At 49.0% G+C, this 19,481-nt stretch overlaps 1 protein-coding gene across 3 annotated transcripts in view; it reads left to right on the forward strand.

Moving 5' to 3' along the window:
* LOC135528982 (arf-GAP with GTPase, ANK repeat and PH domain-containing protein 1) overlaps positions 1–19,481 on the forward strand; it is a 126,765-nt gene that overhangs the window by 40,708 nt on the left and 66,576 nt on the right. For all 3 annotated transcript variants that reach the window (XM_064957947.1, XM_064957949.1, XM_064957948.1), the window contains exons 6-8: positions 3,076–3,180; positions 7,010–7,181; positions 8,659–8,820. In XM_064957947.1, the coding sequence (XP_064814019.1) occupies positions 3,076–3,180; positions 7,010–7,181; positions 8,659–8,820 (439 nt within the window). The remainder of the gene's footprint in view (positions 1–3,075; positions 3,181–7,009; positions 7,182–8,658; positions 8,821–19,481) is intronic.

Here is a 19,481-nt window from a genome sequence, read left to right on the forward strand (position 1 = left end):
ACAGACCAAATAATAAGTAGAACATATCATCTTGGCAGCGGAGAGATAATGTTGCTGTTTCAAAGCAAATCTCTTGCAATTCCACACATCCTTCCATAGAGCTGAAAGAGAATTGAGCCTTTTTAAAGCCAATTTCATGCAATTCTGTACATTTTGCCATGGAGCTGAGATACATTTCTGCAGGTTTTAAGTTCATTTCCTACAATTGTCCACATTTTGACATTGCTAATGCTGTGTTTATGCTCAAACATTATAACAAAATCCAGCAGCAAAGTCCAGCTTTTTTTTGGTTGATTTCTCAGATTATAAGCCATTATTGAAAAATATATAGGTACTGTATATTATATTTTCTAATTCTATTTGGTTTTAGTCCTTTAAGTTGACACAAATCTTTTTCCCATCCTGGAAATGTTTTTAAAACAACAAACAACCTAGATACATTTCGTCAAGCACAGTGGTTCACAAACTGTGGGTCGCGATCCACAGGGGTCCAGGTGGGTCGCAGGATAACATTGTTTCTGCGTTGACAAAAAAATATATACAAATAACATGAACAATGTCATCCCGTGACTCACCTGGACCGCGACCCACAGTTTGGCAACCACTGTGCTTGACGAAATGTATCTGCATTATTGTGTGTTATCGTCCTCCTCACCCTGTCTCTCTCTGTGTTCTCTCCTATAGGGCATGTATCTGTGTCCTCCTCACCCTGTTTCTCTCTGTGTTCTCTCCTATAGGGCATGTATCTGTGTCCTCCTCACCCTGTCTCTCTCTGTGTTCTCTCCTATAGGGCATGTATCTGTGTCCTCCTCACCCTGTCTCTCTCTGTGTTCTCTCCTATAGGGCATGTATCTGTGTCCTCCTCACCCTGTCTCTCTCTGTGTTCTCTCCTATAGGGCATGTATCTGTGTCCTCCTCACCCTGTTCTCTCTCTCTGTGTTCTCTCCTATAGGGCATGTATCTGTGTCCTCCTCACCCTGTCTCTCTCTGTGTTCTCTCCTATAGGGCATGTATCTGTGTCCTCCTCACCCTGTCTCTCTCTGTGTTCTCTCCTATAGGGCATGTATCTGTGTCCTCCTCACCCTGTCTCTCTCTGTGTTCTCTCTCTCCTATAGGGCATGTATCTGTGTCCTCCTCACCCTGTCTCTCTCTGTGTTCTCTCCTATAGGGCATGTATCTGTGTCCTCCTCACCCTGTCTCTCTCTGTGTTCTCTCCTATAGGGCATGTATCTGTGTCCTCCTCACCCTGTCTCTCTCTGTGTTCTCTCCTATAGGGCATGTATCTGTGTCCTCCTCACCCTGTCTCTCTCTGTGTTCTCTCCTATAGGGCATGTATCTGTGTCCTCCTCACCCTGTCTCTCTCTGTGTTCTCTCCTATAGGGCATGTATCTGTGTCCTCCTCACCTGTCTCTCTCTGTGTTCTCTCCTATAGGGCATGTATCTGTGTCCTCCTCACCCTGTCTCTCTCTGTGTTCTCTCCTATAGGGCATGTATCTGTGTCCTCCTCACCTGTCTCTCTGTGTTCTCTCCTATAGGGCATGTATCTGTGTCCTCCTCACCCTGTCTCTCTCTGTGTTCTCTCCTATAGGGCACATCTGAACTCATGTCTCTCTCTGTGTTCTCTCCACATGTATCTGGACTCACCCTGTCACTCTCAGGGCATGTATCTGTGTCCTCCTCACTGTCTCTCTCTGTGTTCTCTCCTATAGGGCATGTATCTGTGTCCTCCTCACCCTGTCTCTCTCTGTGTTCTCTCCTATAGGGCATGTATCTGTGTCCTCCTCACCCTGTCTCTCTCTGTGTTCTCTCCTATAGGGCATGTATCTGTGTCCTCCTCACCCTGTCTCTCTCTGTGTTCTCTCCTATAGGGCATGTATCTGTGTCCTCCTCACCCTGTCTCTCTCTGTGTTCTCTCCTATAGGGCATGTATCTGTGTCCTCCTCACCCTGTCTCTCTCTGTGTTCTCTCCTATAGGGCATGTATCTGTGTCCTCCTCACCCTGTCTCTCTCTGTGTTCTCTCCTATAGGGCATGTATCTGTGTCCTCCTCACCCTGTCTCTCTCTGTGTTCTCTCCTATAGGGCATGTATCTGTGTCCTCCTCACCCTGTCTCTCTCTGTGTTCTCTCCTATAGGGCATGTATCTGTGTCCTCCTCACCCTGTCTCTCTCTGTGTTCTCTCCTATAGGGCATGTATCTGTGTCCTCCTCACCCTGTCTCTCTCTGTGTTCTCTCCTATAGGGCATGTATCTGTGTCCTCCTCACCCTGTCTCTCTCTGTGTTCTCTCCTATAGGGCATGTATCTGTGTCCTCCTCACCCTGTCTCTCTCTGTGTTCTCTCCTATAGGGCATGTATCTGTGTCCTCCTCACCCTGTCTCTCTCTGTGTTCTCTCCTATAGGGCATGTATCTGTGTCCTCCTCACCCTGTCTCTCTCTGTGTTCTCTCCTATAGGGCATGTATCTGTGTCCTCCTCACCCTGTCTCTCTCTGTGTTCTCTCCTATAGGGCATGTATCTGTGTCCTCCTCACCCTGTCTCTCTCTGTGTTCTCTCCTATAGGGCATGTATCTGTGTCCTCCTCACCCTGTCTCTCTCTGTGTTCTCTCCTATAGGGCATGTATCTGTGGTCTCTCTCTGTGTTCTCTCCTATAGGGCATGTATCTGTGTCCTCCTCACCCTGTCTCTCTCTGTGTTCTCTCCTATAGGGCATGTATCTGTGTCCTCCTCACCCTGTCTCTCTCTGTGTTCTCTCCTATAGGGCATGTATCTGTGTCCTCCTCACCCTGTCTCTCTCTGTGTTCTCTCCTATAGGGCATGTATCTGTGTCCTCCTCACCCTGTCTCTCTCTGTGTTCTCTCCTATAGGGCATGTATCTGTGTCCTCCTCACCCTGTCTCTCTCTGTGTTCTCTCCTATAGGGCATGTATCTGTGTCCTCCTCACCCTGTCTCTAATCTGTGTTCTCTCCTATAGGGCATGTATCTGTGTCCTCCTCACCCTGTCTCTCTCTGTGTTCTCTCCTATAGGGCATGTATCTGTGTCCTCCTCACCCTGTCTCTCTCTGTGTTCTCTCCTATAGGGCATGCTTCTGAAGAGGAGTGGCAAGACCCTAAACAAGGAGTGGAAAAAGAAGTATGTGACGTTGTGTGACAATGGCCTGCTCACATATCACCCCAGCCTGCACGTGAGTACCACCTGTCACACACACACACACACACACACACACACACACACACACACACACACACACACACACACACACACACACACACACACACACGTATCACTCGTATTATACACACAGGTGCTTGCACAAACATGCACACACACATCACACTCTGACGGACTATACAGGCGGCGCCCGTTGATATGGTAACTCTAAGTCACGTCAGATGGTAGAATCTGGGGTTGAACGTTCTTTCTCCTGTTAGTTCCATTCTACCTGTCCAGCCCTGCTGCAACCAGACCAGCCAGTTGGACAACTTTCTCTCTGATTATTACTGCACATCATCCCGATGACACTACCAACCACTTAACAATCCTGTTGTAACCTGTACCCCTCCAGTCTCCGTGTGGAACAACAGAGGTCACTGGAGTCAGCATCACTCAGTGTCTCTAATGTCGTCTGTCTGTCTGTCACTCTGCCCTCTGCTCTGGCTTTCTATCTAATGGTCCCATGTTACAGCAGCGGGTCTATCCGCTTGTTCCCCACGCTGCTAATCCATCAGCCACTGTGTTGGCCCATTAGCGGCAATGCTAAGCCTCTGTTTCCTCCTCCTCCTCCAAGTGTGTGTGTGTGTGTGTGTGTGTGTGTGTGTGTGTGTGTGTGTGTGTGTGTGTGTGTGTGTGTGTGTGTGTGTGTGTGTGTGTGTGTGTGTGTGTGTGTGTGTGTGTGTGTCAGCCACCCCATCCACTCACTGGGCAGACGGTACGCTTGTTGCAGCGGAGGCACACACCCACACAGAGCGAGCAACAATATTAATTAGAAAGCCCACATGGTCTGTTTGCACAGGGCTGACGTTGATGATGTGGAATAGCACCACTGTAATGGCCTGCTCTAATCGCCCGCCTGGCTGCTCTGTTGGCAAACACAGGACCACAACGTCCCCTCTCCTGGCCCTGATACCACTTCATATCACCACTATCCCTCCTTTCCCTCGCTCTTTACATCGTTCCCCCGGATTGCAATCAGGCCTTATTGTTAATTAGAATGGGAATCATTTCCCTAATGCCACACTGACTGGAGTCTAGACATACATGTAGATGGATGGGTAGAGGACGCAAAGCGGAGGAGGCAAAATCTATTTGCTCTAATTTGATTGGGTTGGATTAGCGGCCCGGCTACTGCAGTGAAACAACCACAGGGGCAGAATGAGAGGAAGGTAAATGTAGGAAAACTAAATTGCTCGATAGCAACCTGAAGGAGAGCCATAAAATATGATCCAATCTATTGAACATCTCAAAGGTGTTGAGTCCCTGGGATGAGTCCTAACTTACTATTTTCACTACAAACGCATTCGTTCGCACACACACTCGCACACACACTCGCACACACACTCGCACACTCCCACGCACACACACTCGCACACTCCCACGCACACACACTCGCACACTCCCACGCACACACACTCGCACACTCACACACACTCGCACACTCACACACTCACACACACACACACACACACACACACACACACACACACACACACACACACACACACACACACACACACACACACACACACACACACACACACACACCTCCAGCACCGAGCTGAGCAGGTTTTCCTGATCATTGTGTATCTGCAGCACAGGCATCAATTACTGTGTTTGCGGAGGGTAATAGAATCAAAGTCAATCAGCAACGCTCCTAATTGCCCGACTATGTGCAAAGAAATCTCATTAATACAGCTAATTAAGTGGATGGCAATAGGATGCCATGTAATTGGCAGGAAAACTAGGAGTCGCGTCAGAGAAACTGGTCCAAGTGTCAAGGAGTCATTCAGTTGTTAGTTTGTGGTGTGACTGATGTCATCTGGTCATATTTATTCACACTGTTTAGTTGTAGGGGACCTTGGGTGATTAAATGCTATTTTATGCACTGATTACTTAAAAATATATATTCCATGTTATTTTGACTGTATTCATCATCTTTCTTATGTGTGTTGTCTTGACCGTGCCCACGCGCACACACCAACCGTACACACACACACACACACAAACTCTGCTCGTCCCCCCCCATGCTGTGCAACTGTGCTGTTGGGAGCCCCAGCTTCCCTTCTCTCCTCCTCCTCATCTCTTCTCACTTTCCTCTATCCTCTCCCTCTCATATCCTCTCCTTCTCTCCTCCTTCTCTCTCCCTTCTCTCCTCCTCCTCACCTCTTCTCACTTTCCTCTATCCTCTCCCTCTCATATCCTCTTCTTCTCTCCTCCTTCTCTCTCCCTTCTCTCCTCCTCCTCACCTCTTCTCTCTTTCCTCTATCCTCTCCCTCTCATATCCTCTTCTTCTCTCCTCCTTCTCTCTCCCTTCTCTCCTCCTCCTCACCTCTTCTCACTTTCCTCTATCCTCTCCCTCTCATATCCTCTTCTTCTCTCCTCCTCTCTCTCCCTTCTCTCCTCCTCCTCACCTCTTCTCACTTTCCTCTATCCTCTCCCTCTCATATCCTCTTCTTCTCTCCTCCTTCTCTCTCCCTTCTCTCCTCCTCCTCACCTCTTCTCACTTTCCTCTATCCTCTCCCTCTCATATCCTCTCCTTCTCTCCTCCTTCTCTCTCCCTTCTCTCCTCCTGCTCTCTCCCCTCTTTCCCTTCTCTCCTCCTTCTCTCTCCCTTCTCTCCTCCTCCTCTCTCCCCTCTCTCCCTTCTCTCCTCCTTCTCTCTCCCTCTTCTCTCCTCTCTCCTCCTTCTCTCTCCCCTCTTCCTCCCTCTCTCTCCTTCTCCTCTCTCCCTCTCTCTCCTCCTCCTCCTCTCCTCTCTCTCTCTCCTTCTCTCCTCCTTCTCTCTCTCCTCTCTCTCTCCTTCTCTCCTCCTCTCTCCCTTCTCTCCTCTGTTTATGATGTGTGTATCAGATGGTGAAAGTTTCATGATGCACATGGAGTCTCAATCAGCTCCGTTAAGCTGTCTGCAGGCTTCACTGGGCCGGGTTCCACTGGGCCGGGCTGCGCTGGGCCGGGTTCCACTGGGCCGAGTTGGGCCAGGCTGGGCCCTTGTAGCCTCTCCAGGGACCCCAGCTCAAGGGCTCTCTGGTGACTTGTTAAGCCGTGTTGAGAGCACTTGGCTTTGAATTGGCCTTTTGTTTGCCTCCTGCAAGAGGGAGGTGGTCCCGACAGCCTCTCAGGATGCTCCTTGCCTCTCAGCCCTCACACACACATAATCACACACACACATTATTAAAACACACACACACACACACGCATAATCACACACACACATTATTAAAACACACACACACACAAAGTCTTGAATGTAATCACACACTCCTCCGCTTGGTTCAGAATGGTCTTTGATTGTGTCACAGTGGGTGTGAGAGTCTGAGAGAGCTTTGTTTCTGCACATGGTCTCAGCCCTCATTCATGTTTGAGAGGGGTGACTGACCCCTACTCAGTGTGCTCCCTGTCTGAGATACACACACACACACTTCAGGGACTGCTGCCTTAAAGAAACCATCATTTTTAATGAGGACTACAGTCTTTTATTAGTTTAATATTGATCCTGTAAACACCAACTGTCAAGCCCACTGGAATCACAAACCTGTTATGTTGTCTCCAGGGACGGATGCTGCCAAGTAGCTTAACTCCTCCCTAATGACTCCTACATTTACATTTAGTTATGTTGTTATAGGTAGCGAGGCCTGTACATATCAGAACTATGTAACCCACAACAATGCAGCTCTGTATTCTGAACAAACCCCCTTGTCATTAGTTCTAAAAACAAATCCCTATTTATCTGAATGCGTTTATCTGTAATCTATAAGTGTGTATTGATAGCAGACTGTCTCCCTGTCCGTCTCCTGTAGGACTACATGCAGAACGTCCATGGGAAGGAGATAGATCTGTTGAGGACCACAGTGAAGGTCCCAGGGAAGAGGCCTCCCCGAGCGGTGTCTACCTGTGCCGCTGTCCCCAGCCCGAAGACAAACGGCCTGGCCAAGGACATGAGCAGTCTGCAGCTGGGACCTGGTGGCCCTGGTGAGAGACGGAGACACACACACACAGACACAGACACCTCGTCCCACATACACACGTCCCTTGTGGGCCTTTATGGGCCCTGAAGTATTTTGTTGTAATTTACCTTCAACAAAAATAATCAAACAATGAACCATAAACCATACTGTTGAGGGGACGAATATACACACACGCACACACACCCACCAACACACACGCACACAGACACACCTACCAACACACACACACAGACAGACACCCACCAACACACACGCACACAGACACACCCACCACACACACGCACACAGACACACCCACCACACACACCCACCAACACACGCACACAGACACACCCACCAACACGCACGCACACAGACACACCCACCAACATGCACACAGACACACACACTCACAACGACACACCCATGCACACACACAGGCGCACGGCTCCAGGAGGACCAAACTAATAGCATGAATATTCAGTGACCCATAATACATGTACTAATTACTGTCATGAATATTAATGCAATCAGAGTCCTCTCTCCACTCAGGCAGCTCCAGACATGAGCTGTAATGAGAGAAAGAGAGGTGAGGGAGGGATGGAGGGAGACAGAGGAGAGAGAGACAAATGATTCACTCAGCTGTTAGGCCATGAACGGTTTGATTTCAGCAGAGGGCTGCTGGTCGAGTGTTCCTTTGATCTGTGTGTGTGTGATTCCTGTAGATGTGAGTGTGTGTATGTTTGCGCGTGTGTGTTTAGTGTGTTTTCAGTCCACGGTCATGTCTCCAGTGGGTCAGAGTGTACTGTATAACACTGTGTATTCTAGCAACAGCAGCCGCTTTAGGCTCTGGGCTAAGGTGGTGCTGTTCTCATCACACCCAGCCTTCTCTTCAACGTCACACTGAACACACACACACCCTGCACTGAGGTAATTGGCTGCGGTAAATGCGCGCTCCGCTCTGTTCGGCTCCGTTTACGGTCACATTAGCCTATTATAATGCTAATGCTTTATGTGGAGCCCCCAGCACATCCAGATACATGTATTGAGCCAGGGGCCACAGTGAGGGAGGGCCCTTACTATGTCCCCTGTGGTGTGGCCTATTGCAGTAGGTTCAACTTGCTTTATTAGCTGAATCCATTGTGTTGTTTGCTTTGGGGTCTTTAGTTAACGGTGGTTCAACTTGTTCTTTATTACGGGGTTCTCTTTATTAGGGGTTTCTTTAGTTAACGGTGGTTCAAATTAGGGGTTCTCTTTAGTTAACGGTGGTTCAACTTGCAGGATTTCTTTAGGGGTTCCATTTCATTTAGTTGTGTTGATTTCTTTATTCCATTTCATTTAGTCGGGCCTCATTGTAAACTAAGGAAAACTGAGCACTTTTCTTTCTAATGTAAACGTCTTTGTAACCTTGAGTTGGTTTCAGTAAATGATGGAATATTCAACAAAAGATACGTTTGACAACTGACTGATAGACATCCCGGTTTCTCCTCGCTCTCCTTCAGGCTCTGTGACCAGTAGTTTGTCAGCCTCTCAGATGGCCAGTGGGATCAGCTTGGTGTCCTTTAACAGTCGTGGGGACGGCATGCACCAGAGATCCTACTCAGTCTCCTCCGCCGACCAATGGAGCGAGGCCACCGTCATCGCCAACTCAGGAGTCAGCACAGGTATGAGGAAACACACACACCGTTAAGGAACCAGGTACTGGACTGGAATCAGGCCACCCCCAGACCCAGTCTTTTCTTTCCCCCTGTCCATGGGTCCCAGATGGGCTCTGACATGGAGCTCCGCGGTGGGGAGCCTGCCTTAGTACAGGCAGCCTGAGAGCAGAGCTCCGCAGGGGGGCCCTTCTCCTCCTCCACTGGGCCTTTCATTCGTCTTCCATTGATCTGCCTGCCAGGCCCCTAATGCTGTCTTAACTGTTTATCAAACTAATGGTCACTCAGAGACACACATTAGCAAGAACACATTTATCCTCACATGCACTGGGGGATCTGTGTGTGTGTGTGTGTGTGCACATGCTCTGGTCTTTGACTGACACATGCTCTGGTCTTTGACACACACACACACTCTCTGCCGCACGCTGAGACTGACAGCTGTCGGATCGAGGGTGTGTCGCCGTGACGATGAGTCTGAGTGACAGGTCCCCCGTGTGTGTTGGGCCCGTTGGCCCTGCGCTGCTCTCCTGAAATAACGTTTAAAGTTGTGAAACACTCTAATCACATTGGCTCCCAGGGGCCTCAATGCACGCGTACACACACACACACACACAGCTGATGCCCACACTAGTACCCTTCTGTCACCTCGTTCTCTCCTTTTGCCAACTGTGGGCAGCTTATGCAAGTCAGTTCAATTTCACTCAACTTTATTTGTACAGACATTTCTGTAAGGCCATTTATCAATGAACACAAACCGTTTCTTTTTAACGGCCAAATTAGAATGAGTGTGATTGACATCTGTGGATTGGGGATATGATGGAGGTTGACATCTGTCAGTGTAACAAAGCTTCTGTTTAATCCAGCTAATTAACACCATATTAAAATCTGTGTATTTTCACAATTCCCATTCTATCACAGTATTCATTTATGCAGATCTAAAATAAAATGGGTGTACATTGTGTGTCTGTGTATAACTGTGTGTGTATTGTGTCTTTGTATAACTGTTTGTTGTGTCTGTGTATAACTGTTTGTGTATTGTGTGTGTATAACTGTTTGTGTGTGTGTTGTGTATAACTGTGTGTGTATTGTGTGTCTGTGTATAACTGGGAATGTGTGTTGTGTGTTTGTGTATAACTGTGTGTGTGTGTTTGTGTATAACTGTGTGTGTGTGTCTTTGTATAACTGTGTGTATGTATTGTGTGTTTGTGTTTAACTGTGTTAGTGGATGTTGGGGTCCTGGAGGCGTTGAGAGCTCTGTTCTGAGCTTGTCTGAAAGCATCACGGCCCCTCAGTCTCTCTTTATATAAATAACCTTTACCCAGCCCCTTAACGAGCCTTACCCAACCCCTTAACGAGCCTTAACGAGGTGCCCCTCCTCTCTCTCCACTGTGTCGTGACTGGGATGAGTTGTGATAGCTGGATGACTAGTTGACCAGTGGCTCCAGGGCCTGAGAAGTCATCACCTTCTGCCCCCAGAGCCCAGCCCAATGAGAGCTTTCAGGGAGAAGAAAATGAGGAGGTCTTTGTAATTAGTTGTTCTGTAGTGGCCGTCGGCTTCTAAAGGGCTTGCTGCTATTTGCCCTCCTCTGTGGCCGTCGGCTTCTAAAGGGCTTGCTGCTATGTGCCCTCTGTGGCTGTGGGCTTCTGAAGGGCTTGCTGCTATGTGCCCTCTGTGGCTGTGGGCTTCTAAAGGGCTTGCTGCTATGTGCCCTCTGTGGCTGTGGGCTTCTGAAGGGCTTGCTGCTATGTGCCCTCTGTGGCTGTGGGCTTCTAAAGGGCTTGCTGCTATGTGCCCTCTGTGGCTGTGGGCTTCTAAAGGGCTTGCTGCTATTTGCCCTCCTCTGTGGCCGTGGGCTTCTGAAGGGCTTGCTGCTATGTGCCCTCTGTGGCTGTGGGCTTCTAAAGGGCTTGCTGCTATGTGCCCTCTGTGGCTGTGGGCTTCTAAAGGGCTTGCTGCTATGTGCCCTCTGTGGCTGTGGGCTTCTAAAGGGCTTGCTGCTATGTGCCCTCTGTGGCTGTGGGCTTCTGAAGGGCTTGCTGCTATGTGCCCTCTGTGGCTGTGGGCTTCTGAAGGACTCTCCTCTGTGGCTGTGGGCTTCTGAAGGACTCTCCTCTGTGGCTGTGGGCTTCTGAAGGACTCTCCTCTGTGGCTGTGGGCTTCTGAAGGACTCTCCTCTGTGGCTGTGGGCTTCTGAAGGACTCTCCTCTGTGGCTGTGGGCTTCTGAAGGACTCTCCTCTGTGGCTGTGGGCTTCTGAAGGACTCTCCTCTGTGGCTGTGGGCTTCTGAAGGACTCTCCTCTGTGGCTGTGGGCTTCTGAAGGACTCTCCTCTGTGGCTGTGGGCTTCTGAAGGACTCTCCTCTGTGGCTGTGGGCTTCTGAAGGACTCTCCTCTGTGGCTGTGGGCTTCTGAAGGACTCTCCTCTGTGGAGGGGCGGTTGTGTCTGAACAATAGTCTGCTGCTTTGAGACTGTCTTCATACGAACCCTTTATCTAAACCCCACACCTTTTACACCAGGCCTTGTGTAAGTTACCTGCCTGTATTTAATCAGATCACATTATATTCTCTCTGCTCCTATCTACTCATGTATAATATTCATTTACTGACGTGATGATTCACAGGAAGACATGTCCCTTCAATCTAGACTTGTCATTTCTCCTATTGGTGGAGGGACCTAGTGCTTCACTGACAGTAATGAGTCCTATTGGTGGAGGGACCTAGTGCTCCACAGACAGTAATGAGTCCTATTGGTGGAGGGACCTAGTGCTCCACAGACAGTAATGAGTCCTATTGGTGGAGGGACCTAGTGCTCCACAGACAGTAATGAGTCCTATTGGTGGAGGGACCTAGTGCTCCACAGACAGTAATGAGTCCTATTGGTGGAGGGACCTAGTGCTCCACAGACAGTAATGAGTCCTATTGGTGGAGGGACCTAGTGCTCCACAGACAGTAATGAGTCCTATTGGTGGAGGGACCTAGTGCTCCACAGACAGTAATGAGTCCTATTGGTGGAGGGACCTAGTGCTCCACAGACAGTAATGAGTCCTATTGGTGGAGGGACCTAGTGCTCCACAGACAGTAATGAGTCCTATTGGTGGAGGGACCTAGTGCTCCACTGACAGTAATGAGTCCTATTGGTGGAGGGACCTAGTGCTCCACAGACAGTAATGAGTCCTATTGGTGGAGGGACCTAGTGCTCCACAGACAGTAATGAGTCCTATTGGTGGAGGGACCTAGTGCTTCACTGACAGTAATGAGTCCTATTGGTGGAGGGACCTAGTGCTCCACTGACAGTAATGAGTCCTATTGGAGGGAAGTGCTCCACAGACAGTAATGAGTCCTATTGGTGGAGGGACCTAGTGCTCCACAGACAGTAATGAGTCCTATTGGTGGAGGGACCTAGTGTCCACTGACAGTAATGAGTCCTATTGGTGGAGGGACAGTGCTCCACAGGGTAATGTCCTAGTGTGTGGATAATGTGTCCTTTCTCCAGTTAAATAATGAGTCCTAGAGGATGATTACACAGACAGAAGCCCTCTGGTCTAGTAAGTAGCTGAGTCTATTGGTGAGGGACAGTGCTCCAGGGTTTATCCCTCTGTGTGGAGCTGTCCTAGTTTCCCCAATAATGGAACTATTGGTGGAGGAGTAATACTTAGGAGGCTGACATCTCCAGGCCTGTGGGCGGGGGGGGGGGGATGCTCCACAGACAGTAATGAGGATGTTTATTGGTGGAGGGATGGCTTCACTGACAGTAATGAGTCCTATTGGTGGAGGGACCTAGTGCTCCTCAGTGTAATGGAGCAAGCTAGGGACCTTGCTGCTCATGAGCCTGCTGTGGGGCTAGTGGCTCTGACAGTAATGATGGTGGAGGAAGTGGGACAGTAATGAGTCCTCTGTAACATAGTGTTCCTATTTTCATCCTAGGTGGCTGGTGGAGGGACCTGTCCCTCCACAGAAGTAATGAGTCCTCCTGGTGGCTGTAGGCTGCCACTGACAGTACCCTCCTCCCTGGTGGAGGGACCTAGTGTCCACAGACTAATTGGTGGAGGGATAGTCTCTACTGACAGTAATGAGTCCTATTGTGGGACCTAGTGTTCCTCCACAGACAGTAATGAGTCCTATTGGTGGGGGACCTGTGCCCTGTGACAGGATCTCCATTGGTGGAGGGAGTGCCCACAGACAGTAATGAGTCCTATTGTGGTCCTGACCTAGTGTTTGAGTACAAAACTGGAACCAGTGCTCCACAGACAGTAATGAGTCCTATTGGTGGAGGGACCTAGTGCTCCACAGACAGTAATTCCTATTGGTGGAGGGACCTAGTGCTCCACAGACAGTAATGAGTCCTATTGGTGGACCTGTGCTCCACAGACAGTGTGAGTCCTATTGGTGGAAGGCATCTCCTCCTAGTGCTTCAGCTGACAGTAATGAGTCCTATTGGTGGAGACCTAGTGCTCCACTGACCTGAGTCCTATTGGTGGAGGGACCTAGTGCTCCACAGACAGTAATGAGTCCTATTGGTGAGGGACCTAGTGCTCCACAGACAGTAATGAGTCCTATTGGTGGAGGGACCTAGTTTCAGTGATCTGGAGACCCAGCCAGTAATGAGCCTATTGGTCTGACAGTTTTCCAAGTCCTATTGGTGGAAAGGTTCAGAAGACAGTATTTGAGTTTGGTGGAGGGACCTAGTGCTTCACTGAACAGAAATTGACAGTTTAGCCAGAATTATGATTGGTGGAGGGACCTAGTGCTGTGACAGTAATGAGTCCTATTGGTGGAGGGACCTAGTGCTTCCACTGACAGGTGGGGAGTCCTATTGGTGGAGGGACCTAGTGCTTCACTGACAGTAATGAGTCCTATTGGTGGAGGGACCTAGTGCTTTTCACAGACAGTAATGCTATCACTGACAGTAAGAGTCCTATTGGTGGAGGGATGCTCCACAGACAGTAATGAGTCCTATTGGTGGAGGGACCTAGTGCTCCACAGACAGTAATGAGTCCTATTTGGAGGGACCTAGTCACAGACAGTAATGAGTCCTATTGGTGGAGGGACCTAGTGCTCACTGACAGTAATGAGTCCTATTTGGAGGGACCTAGTGCTTCATTGACAGTAATGAGTCCTATTGGTGGAGAGGGACCTAGTGCTCCACAGACAGTAATGAGTCTATTGGTGGAGGGACCTGTGCTCCACAGACAGTAATGAGTCCTATTGGTGGAGGGATAGTTACAGACAGTAATGAGTCCTATTGGTGGAGGGATAGTGTGACAGTAAAGTTAGTGGAGGGTTGTGCGCCACAGACAGTAATGAGATTGGAGAATGAGAGAAGAGAAGACATCCACACATGAAGCCCTGTAGCCAGTAAGTGGAGCTGAGGATGGAGAGGACAGTGCAGGGTTGTTAGTGTGTGATATGTGTCCTTTCTCCAGTTAAATAAATATAGGATGGTTATGACATCGATGGCCTCTGGTCTGTTTGCTACTCTCAGTGAACACGCCCCCTTTATCTGCATTAGCTGATCCCCTTAATGATGGAACAATGGGAGCAGTAATACTAATGAGTGTCTGTTTCATTAGGAGGCTGTTGTTGAGACACCTCCAGGCCTGTAGGAGGGAGGGGGGGGGGGATGAACCAGGGACAAGGGAGGGTAAGGGGAGCAAGTGAAGTTCCTCCCTACTCAGGCAGCTTGCTGTGGGGCTAATGGCTGCTGGGGGCTGGTCGGGCCCACAGTCGCTCCAACCTCCAACCCTCTGACTAACATAGTGTTCCTATTTTCAGTCCTCCGTGGCTGGGGGGTGTCCCTGGAAGGCATCTTCCTCCTTCAGCTCAGGAATGCACACGCAGGAGCAACCCTGTTCCCTGGTTTTCCCTGTCCATGACTAACAATATAGTCTCTACTGCCTTTCCTTGATTGGGTGATAGGCTTTAAAATGACAGCCCTGGAGGGTATCTCAGCATTTCAGTGATCTGAATTTGCCTCTGGTCCTGTGTGTTTTCCAAAACTGGAAACAGGAAGAAACTATTTGTAGTTTGTGTGCAGCACGGTGGCCCTGTGAAAGAGGGTGTGATGTGTGTGTGTGTGATGTGTGTGTGTGTGTGGGGTGGCTGCGAGGGAGGGAGGGGATAGTGTGATATGTGAAGGTAGTGATGCCTCAGGAGACATGGCCATCCTCTGATCTTCTACCGTAAAGTAGGAGGGAGGGGACCTCCACTTCCTGTTTACTATCCTCACTCAGAGTTGGTCTGCTTAGCTGTTGTCACTGTTACCACAGCCATCAAAATAGCTTGTTGGTCTTAATTTAAGCTTAGGTATAAGGTTAGCAGTGTGTTTAAGGTTAGGTTTCAATTCAGATTTTAAGAAGAGAAATTGTAGTCAGCGGAGTTTAGCCAGAATTATGACTTTGTGGCTGTGGTAACTATTGAAGCGCTTCACAGGGAGGGAGGGGATATTATATTAATTTAGTGATGATAAGAGACATTTCTTTTGTTGAGCACTTTTAATTTACAGACAGAAATCACAAAGGATTGTGGATGGGGATCAAAGTGTGATATTGTGAAGGATAGTGATGTAGAGAGAACTAGGAGCGGGAGGGAGAGGGGATAGTGTGATATGAGGGTGAAGTGTAGTGATGTAGAGAGACATGGGGAGGCTGCGAGGGAGGGAGGGGATAGTGTGATATGTGAAGTTAGTGATGTAGAGAGAGGAGGGAGGGAGGGGATAGTGTGATATGTGAAGTTAGTGATGTAGAGAGATGGGGAGGGAGGGAGGGAGGGGATAGTGTGATATGTGAAGGTAGTGATGTAGAGAGAGGAGGGGGAGGCTGTGAGGGAGGGAGGGGATAGTGTGATATGTGAAGGTAGTGATGTAGAGAGACATGGGGATGCTGCGAGGGAGGGAGGGGATAGTGTGATATGTGAAGGTAGTGATGTAGAGAGACATGGGGAGGCTGCGAGGGAGGGAGGGGATAGTGTGATATGTGAAGGTAGTGATGTAGAGAGACATGGGGAGGCTGCGAGGGAGGGAGGGGATAGTGTGATATGTGAAGGTAGTGATGTAGAGAGGAGGGGGAGGCTGTGAGGGAGGGAGGGGATAGTGTGATATGTGAAGGTAGTGATGTAGAGAGACATGGGGAGGCTGTGAGGGAGGGAGGGGATAGTGTGATATGTGAAGGTAGTGATGTAGAGAGACATGGGGAGGGAGGGAGGGAGGGGATAGTGTGATATGTGAAGGTAGTGATGTAGAGAGAGGCTGGAGGGAGGGAGGGGATAGTGTGATATGTGAAGGTAGTGATGTAGATAGAGGAGGGGAGGGAGGGAGGGGATAGTGTGATATGTGAAGGTAGTGATGTAGAGAGACATGGGGAGGCTGCGAGGGAGGGAGGGGATAGTGTGATATGTGAAGGTAGTGATGTAGAGAGACATGGGGAGGCTGCGAGGGAGGGAGGGGATAGTGTGATATGTGAAGGTAGTGATGTAGAGAGACATGGGGAGGCTGCGAGGGAGGGAGGGGATAGTGTGATATGTGAAGGTAGTGATGTAGAGAGACATGGGGAGGCTGCGAGGGAGGGAGGGGATAGTGTGATATGTGAAGGTAGTGATGTAGAGAGACATGGGGAGGCTGCGAGGGAGGGAGGGGATAGTGTGATATGTGAAGGTAGTGATGTAGAGAGACATGGGGAGGCTGCGAGGGAGGGAGGGGATAGTGTGATATGTGAAGGTAGTGATGTAGAGAGAGGAGGGGGAGATGCGGGTGAGGAGAGGGAGGAGGGGCTGCAGATGTGAGGGCTGTTAATCCCGGGCGGTTAATTGTGCGCTCCAGGATGGCATCTTGTCAGCAGAGATAAGTTGTCACGTTTTCCACTTGAGCTGAGACTAAACGATAGTCCAATAAGTTATGTCTGTCCTTGAGGCTGTCTGTTCTGTTCTGGGCAGCAGGCGCTACATCAGTGTGATAGGAGCTCTCTCCGTGCCAGCAGCCCCCCCAACCCACTGTCCACATCAGTCCCGCCTCCCACGCTGATATTGATGGGAACTGAATGTTATTTTATTCCGCCGCAAGTCACAGCTGTCAGCTCAGCGCATGAAAAGTGAAGCGTCTCGTGGCCTCCTAGCCTGATATCCTGGGCCAGCCAGGGGAGGCGGAGGAGAACAGCCAAATGAATGGCAGCTTCATCCACTGGCTGCTACGCATGGCTCCATAGAGCTGGACACATCCACACTCAGCTCCTGTATTACTGCTTCCCTAGCTGGACACATCCACACTCAGCTCCTGTATTACTGCTTCCCTAGCTGGACACATCCACACTCAGCTCCTGTATTACTGCTTCCCTAGCTGGACACATCCACACTCAGCTCCTGTATTACTGCTTCCCTAGCTGGACACATCCACACTCAGCTCCTGTATTACTGCTTCCCTAGCTGGACACATCCACACTCAGCTCCTGTATTACTGCTTCCCTAGCTGGACACATCCACACTCAGCTCCTGTATTACTGCTTCCCTAGCTGGACACATCCACACTCAGCTCCTGTATTACTGCTTCCCTAGCTGGACACATCCACACTCAGCTCCTGTATTACTGCTTCCCTAGCTGGACACATCCACACTCAGCTCCTGTATTACTGCTTCCCTAGCTGGACACATCCACACTCAGCTCCTGTATTACTGCTTCCCTAGCTGGACACATCCACACTCAGCTCCTGTATTACTGCTTCCCTAGCTGGACACATCCACACTCAGCTCCTGTATTACTGCTTCCCTAGGACACATCCACACTCAGCTCCTGTATTACTGCTTCCCTAGCTGGACACATCCACACTCAGCTCCTGTATTACTGCTTCCCTAGCTGGACACATCCACACTCAGCTCCTGTATTACTGCTTCCCTAGCTGGACACATCCACACTCAGCTCCTGTATTACTGCTTCCCTAGCTGGACACATCCACACTCAGCTCCTGTATTACTGCTTCCCTAGCTGGACACATCCACACTCAGCTCCTGTATTACTGCTTCCCTAGCTGGACACATCCACACTCAGCTCCTGTATTACTGCTTCCCTAGCTGGACACATCCACACTCAGCTCCTGTATTACTGGCAAGCTGGACACATCCACACTGGAGCTCCAAGTCCCTAGCTGGTCCACTCAGACTGCTTCTGGACACATCCACACTCAGCTCCTGTATTACTGCTTCCCTAGCTGGACACATCCACACTCAGCTCCTGTAGCTTACTCCCTAGCTGGACACATCCCTCAGCTAAACAGTTTTTACCCCTAAACATTACAGAGCTCCTGAACAGGTAACCAAATGGTTACCCTGGACACATCCACACTCAGCTCCTGTGCTTCCCTAGCCCATCCAACCCCTATTTTACCTGCTGCTACTCTCTGTTTATCTTATATGCATAGTCACTTTAACTGCTTCCCTACTGGACACATTCATGTACATCCTACCTCAATAAGCCTGACTAACAGGTTTCTGTATATAGCCATTGATAGCTCCTGTATTTTAAAAATGTCAAAGACCCCAGCCACCCCAGTCATAGACTTTACTGCTTCTCTTACTACCGTCTTTTTACTGTTGTTTTATCCAAGAGGCTTTAAACAGTTTTTACAAACCTTAAGACTCCTGAACAGGTAACCACCTTTTTTGGCACTATTGGTTGGAGCCTGTTTAGTCAGCATTCCACTGTCAGGTCTTTCACATTCTTTTAGTACATTTCTTATTTTCAAATGTCTTTTTACTGGTTTTATTCTTTCCACATTTTTTGGGGTTGGAGCCTGTTCACATTTCACTGAGGTCTTGGGCTTCTTTGGGTTCATTTCCTGACCTGGGCTTCGGGTTCATTTCCTGACCTGGGCTTCGGGTTCATTTCCTGACCTGGGCTTGGGTTCATTTCCTGACCTGGGCTTCGGGTTCATTTCCTGACCTGGGCTTCGGGTTCATTTCCTGACCTGGGCTTCGGGTTCATTTCCTGACCTGGGCTTCGTGGAATTTCTCTGCTTTTTATTCAGGAAACACGTTCCTGTGGTATAAAATAACTGATGTGTCGATAGCACAGAGGTAACGAAGGAACATGGAATAAGTACTTTAATTGCTTTTGTATTGAAGGGAGTATTTTATAGCGCTATAATGGTTGTGTTCAGCACACGTGACAAATAAACCTTGATTTGATAATTCTAAATATGAATAAAATTCAGAAATGCCAGGTTGTAGATAATCTCATTTTCGTATTGGCACGATATTAAAGGAGTCTAAACAAAGATGCCTACCTTCTCAGCGGCTTTTCTGCATACATACCTTGTTTTATACAGTTCCAATTTTGTCGCACAAAACCATTCAAAAGAAGTCAGAGGTTTCTCCCACTTTTCCCGAAGTATTTGCATAACGTCACAAACCCTGCTGCTGTGGTCATTGGATGGAATATGTTCTTCAAAGAGAGGATGGCGTAACGAGGGATGTAATGTAATCTGAGCTACTGAAAATAAGCCTTTTACAAGATGAAATCATGACAGGAGCGTTTGATTGTTATTAAAGAGATGGAGACCAGACAGGCTCCTTTAGGAAAGGTACACAACGGCCTGTAGAGAGAATCAGTGAACTCACACCGGTCAGTCAAAGGCCCCAGCGTATGTACGACCAAGCTAATATTTCTCCTTAAAACAGATGTTAAAAAC

The sequence above is a fragment of the Oncorhynchus masou genome, unplaced genomic scaffold (assembly GCF_036934945.1).
Source record: "Oncorhynchus masou masou isolate Uvic2021 unplaced genomic scaffold, UVic_Omas_1.1 unplaced_scaffold_1068, whole genome shotgun sequence".
NCBI lineage: Eukaryota > Metazoa > Chordata > Actinopteri > Salmoniformes > Salmonidae > Oncorhynchus > Oncorhynchus masou.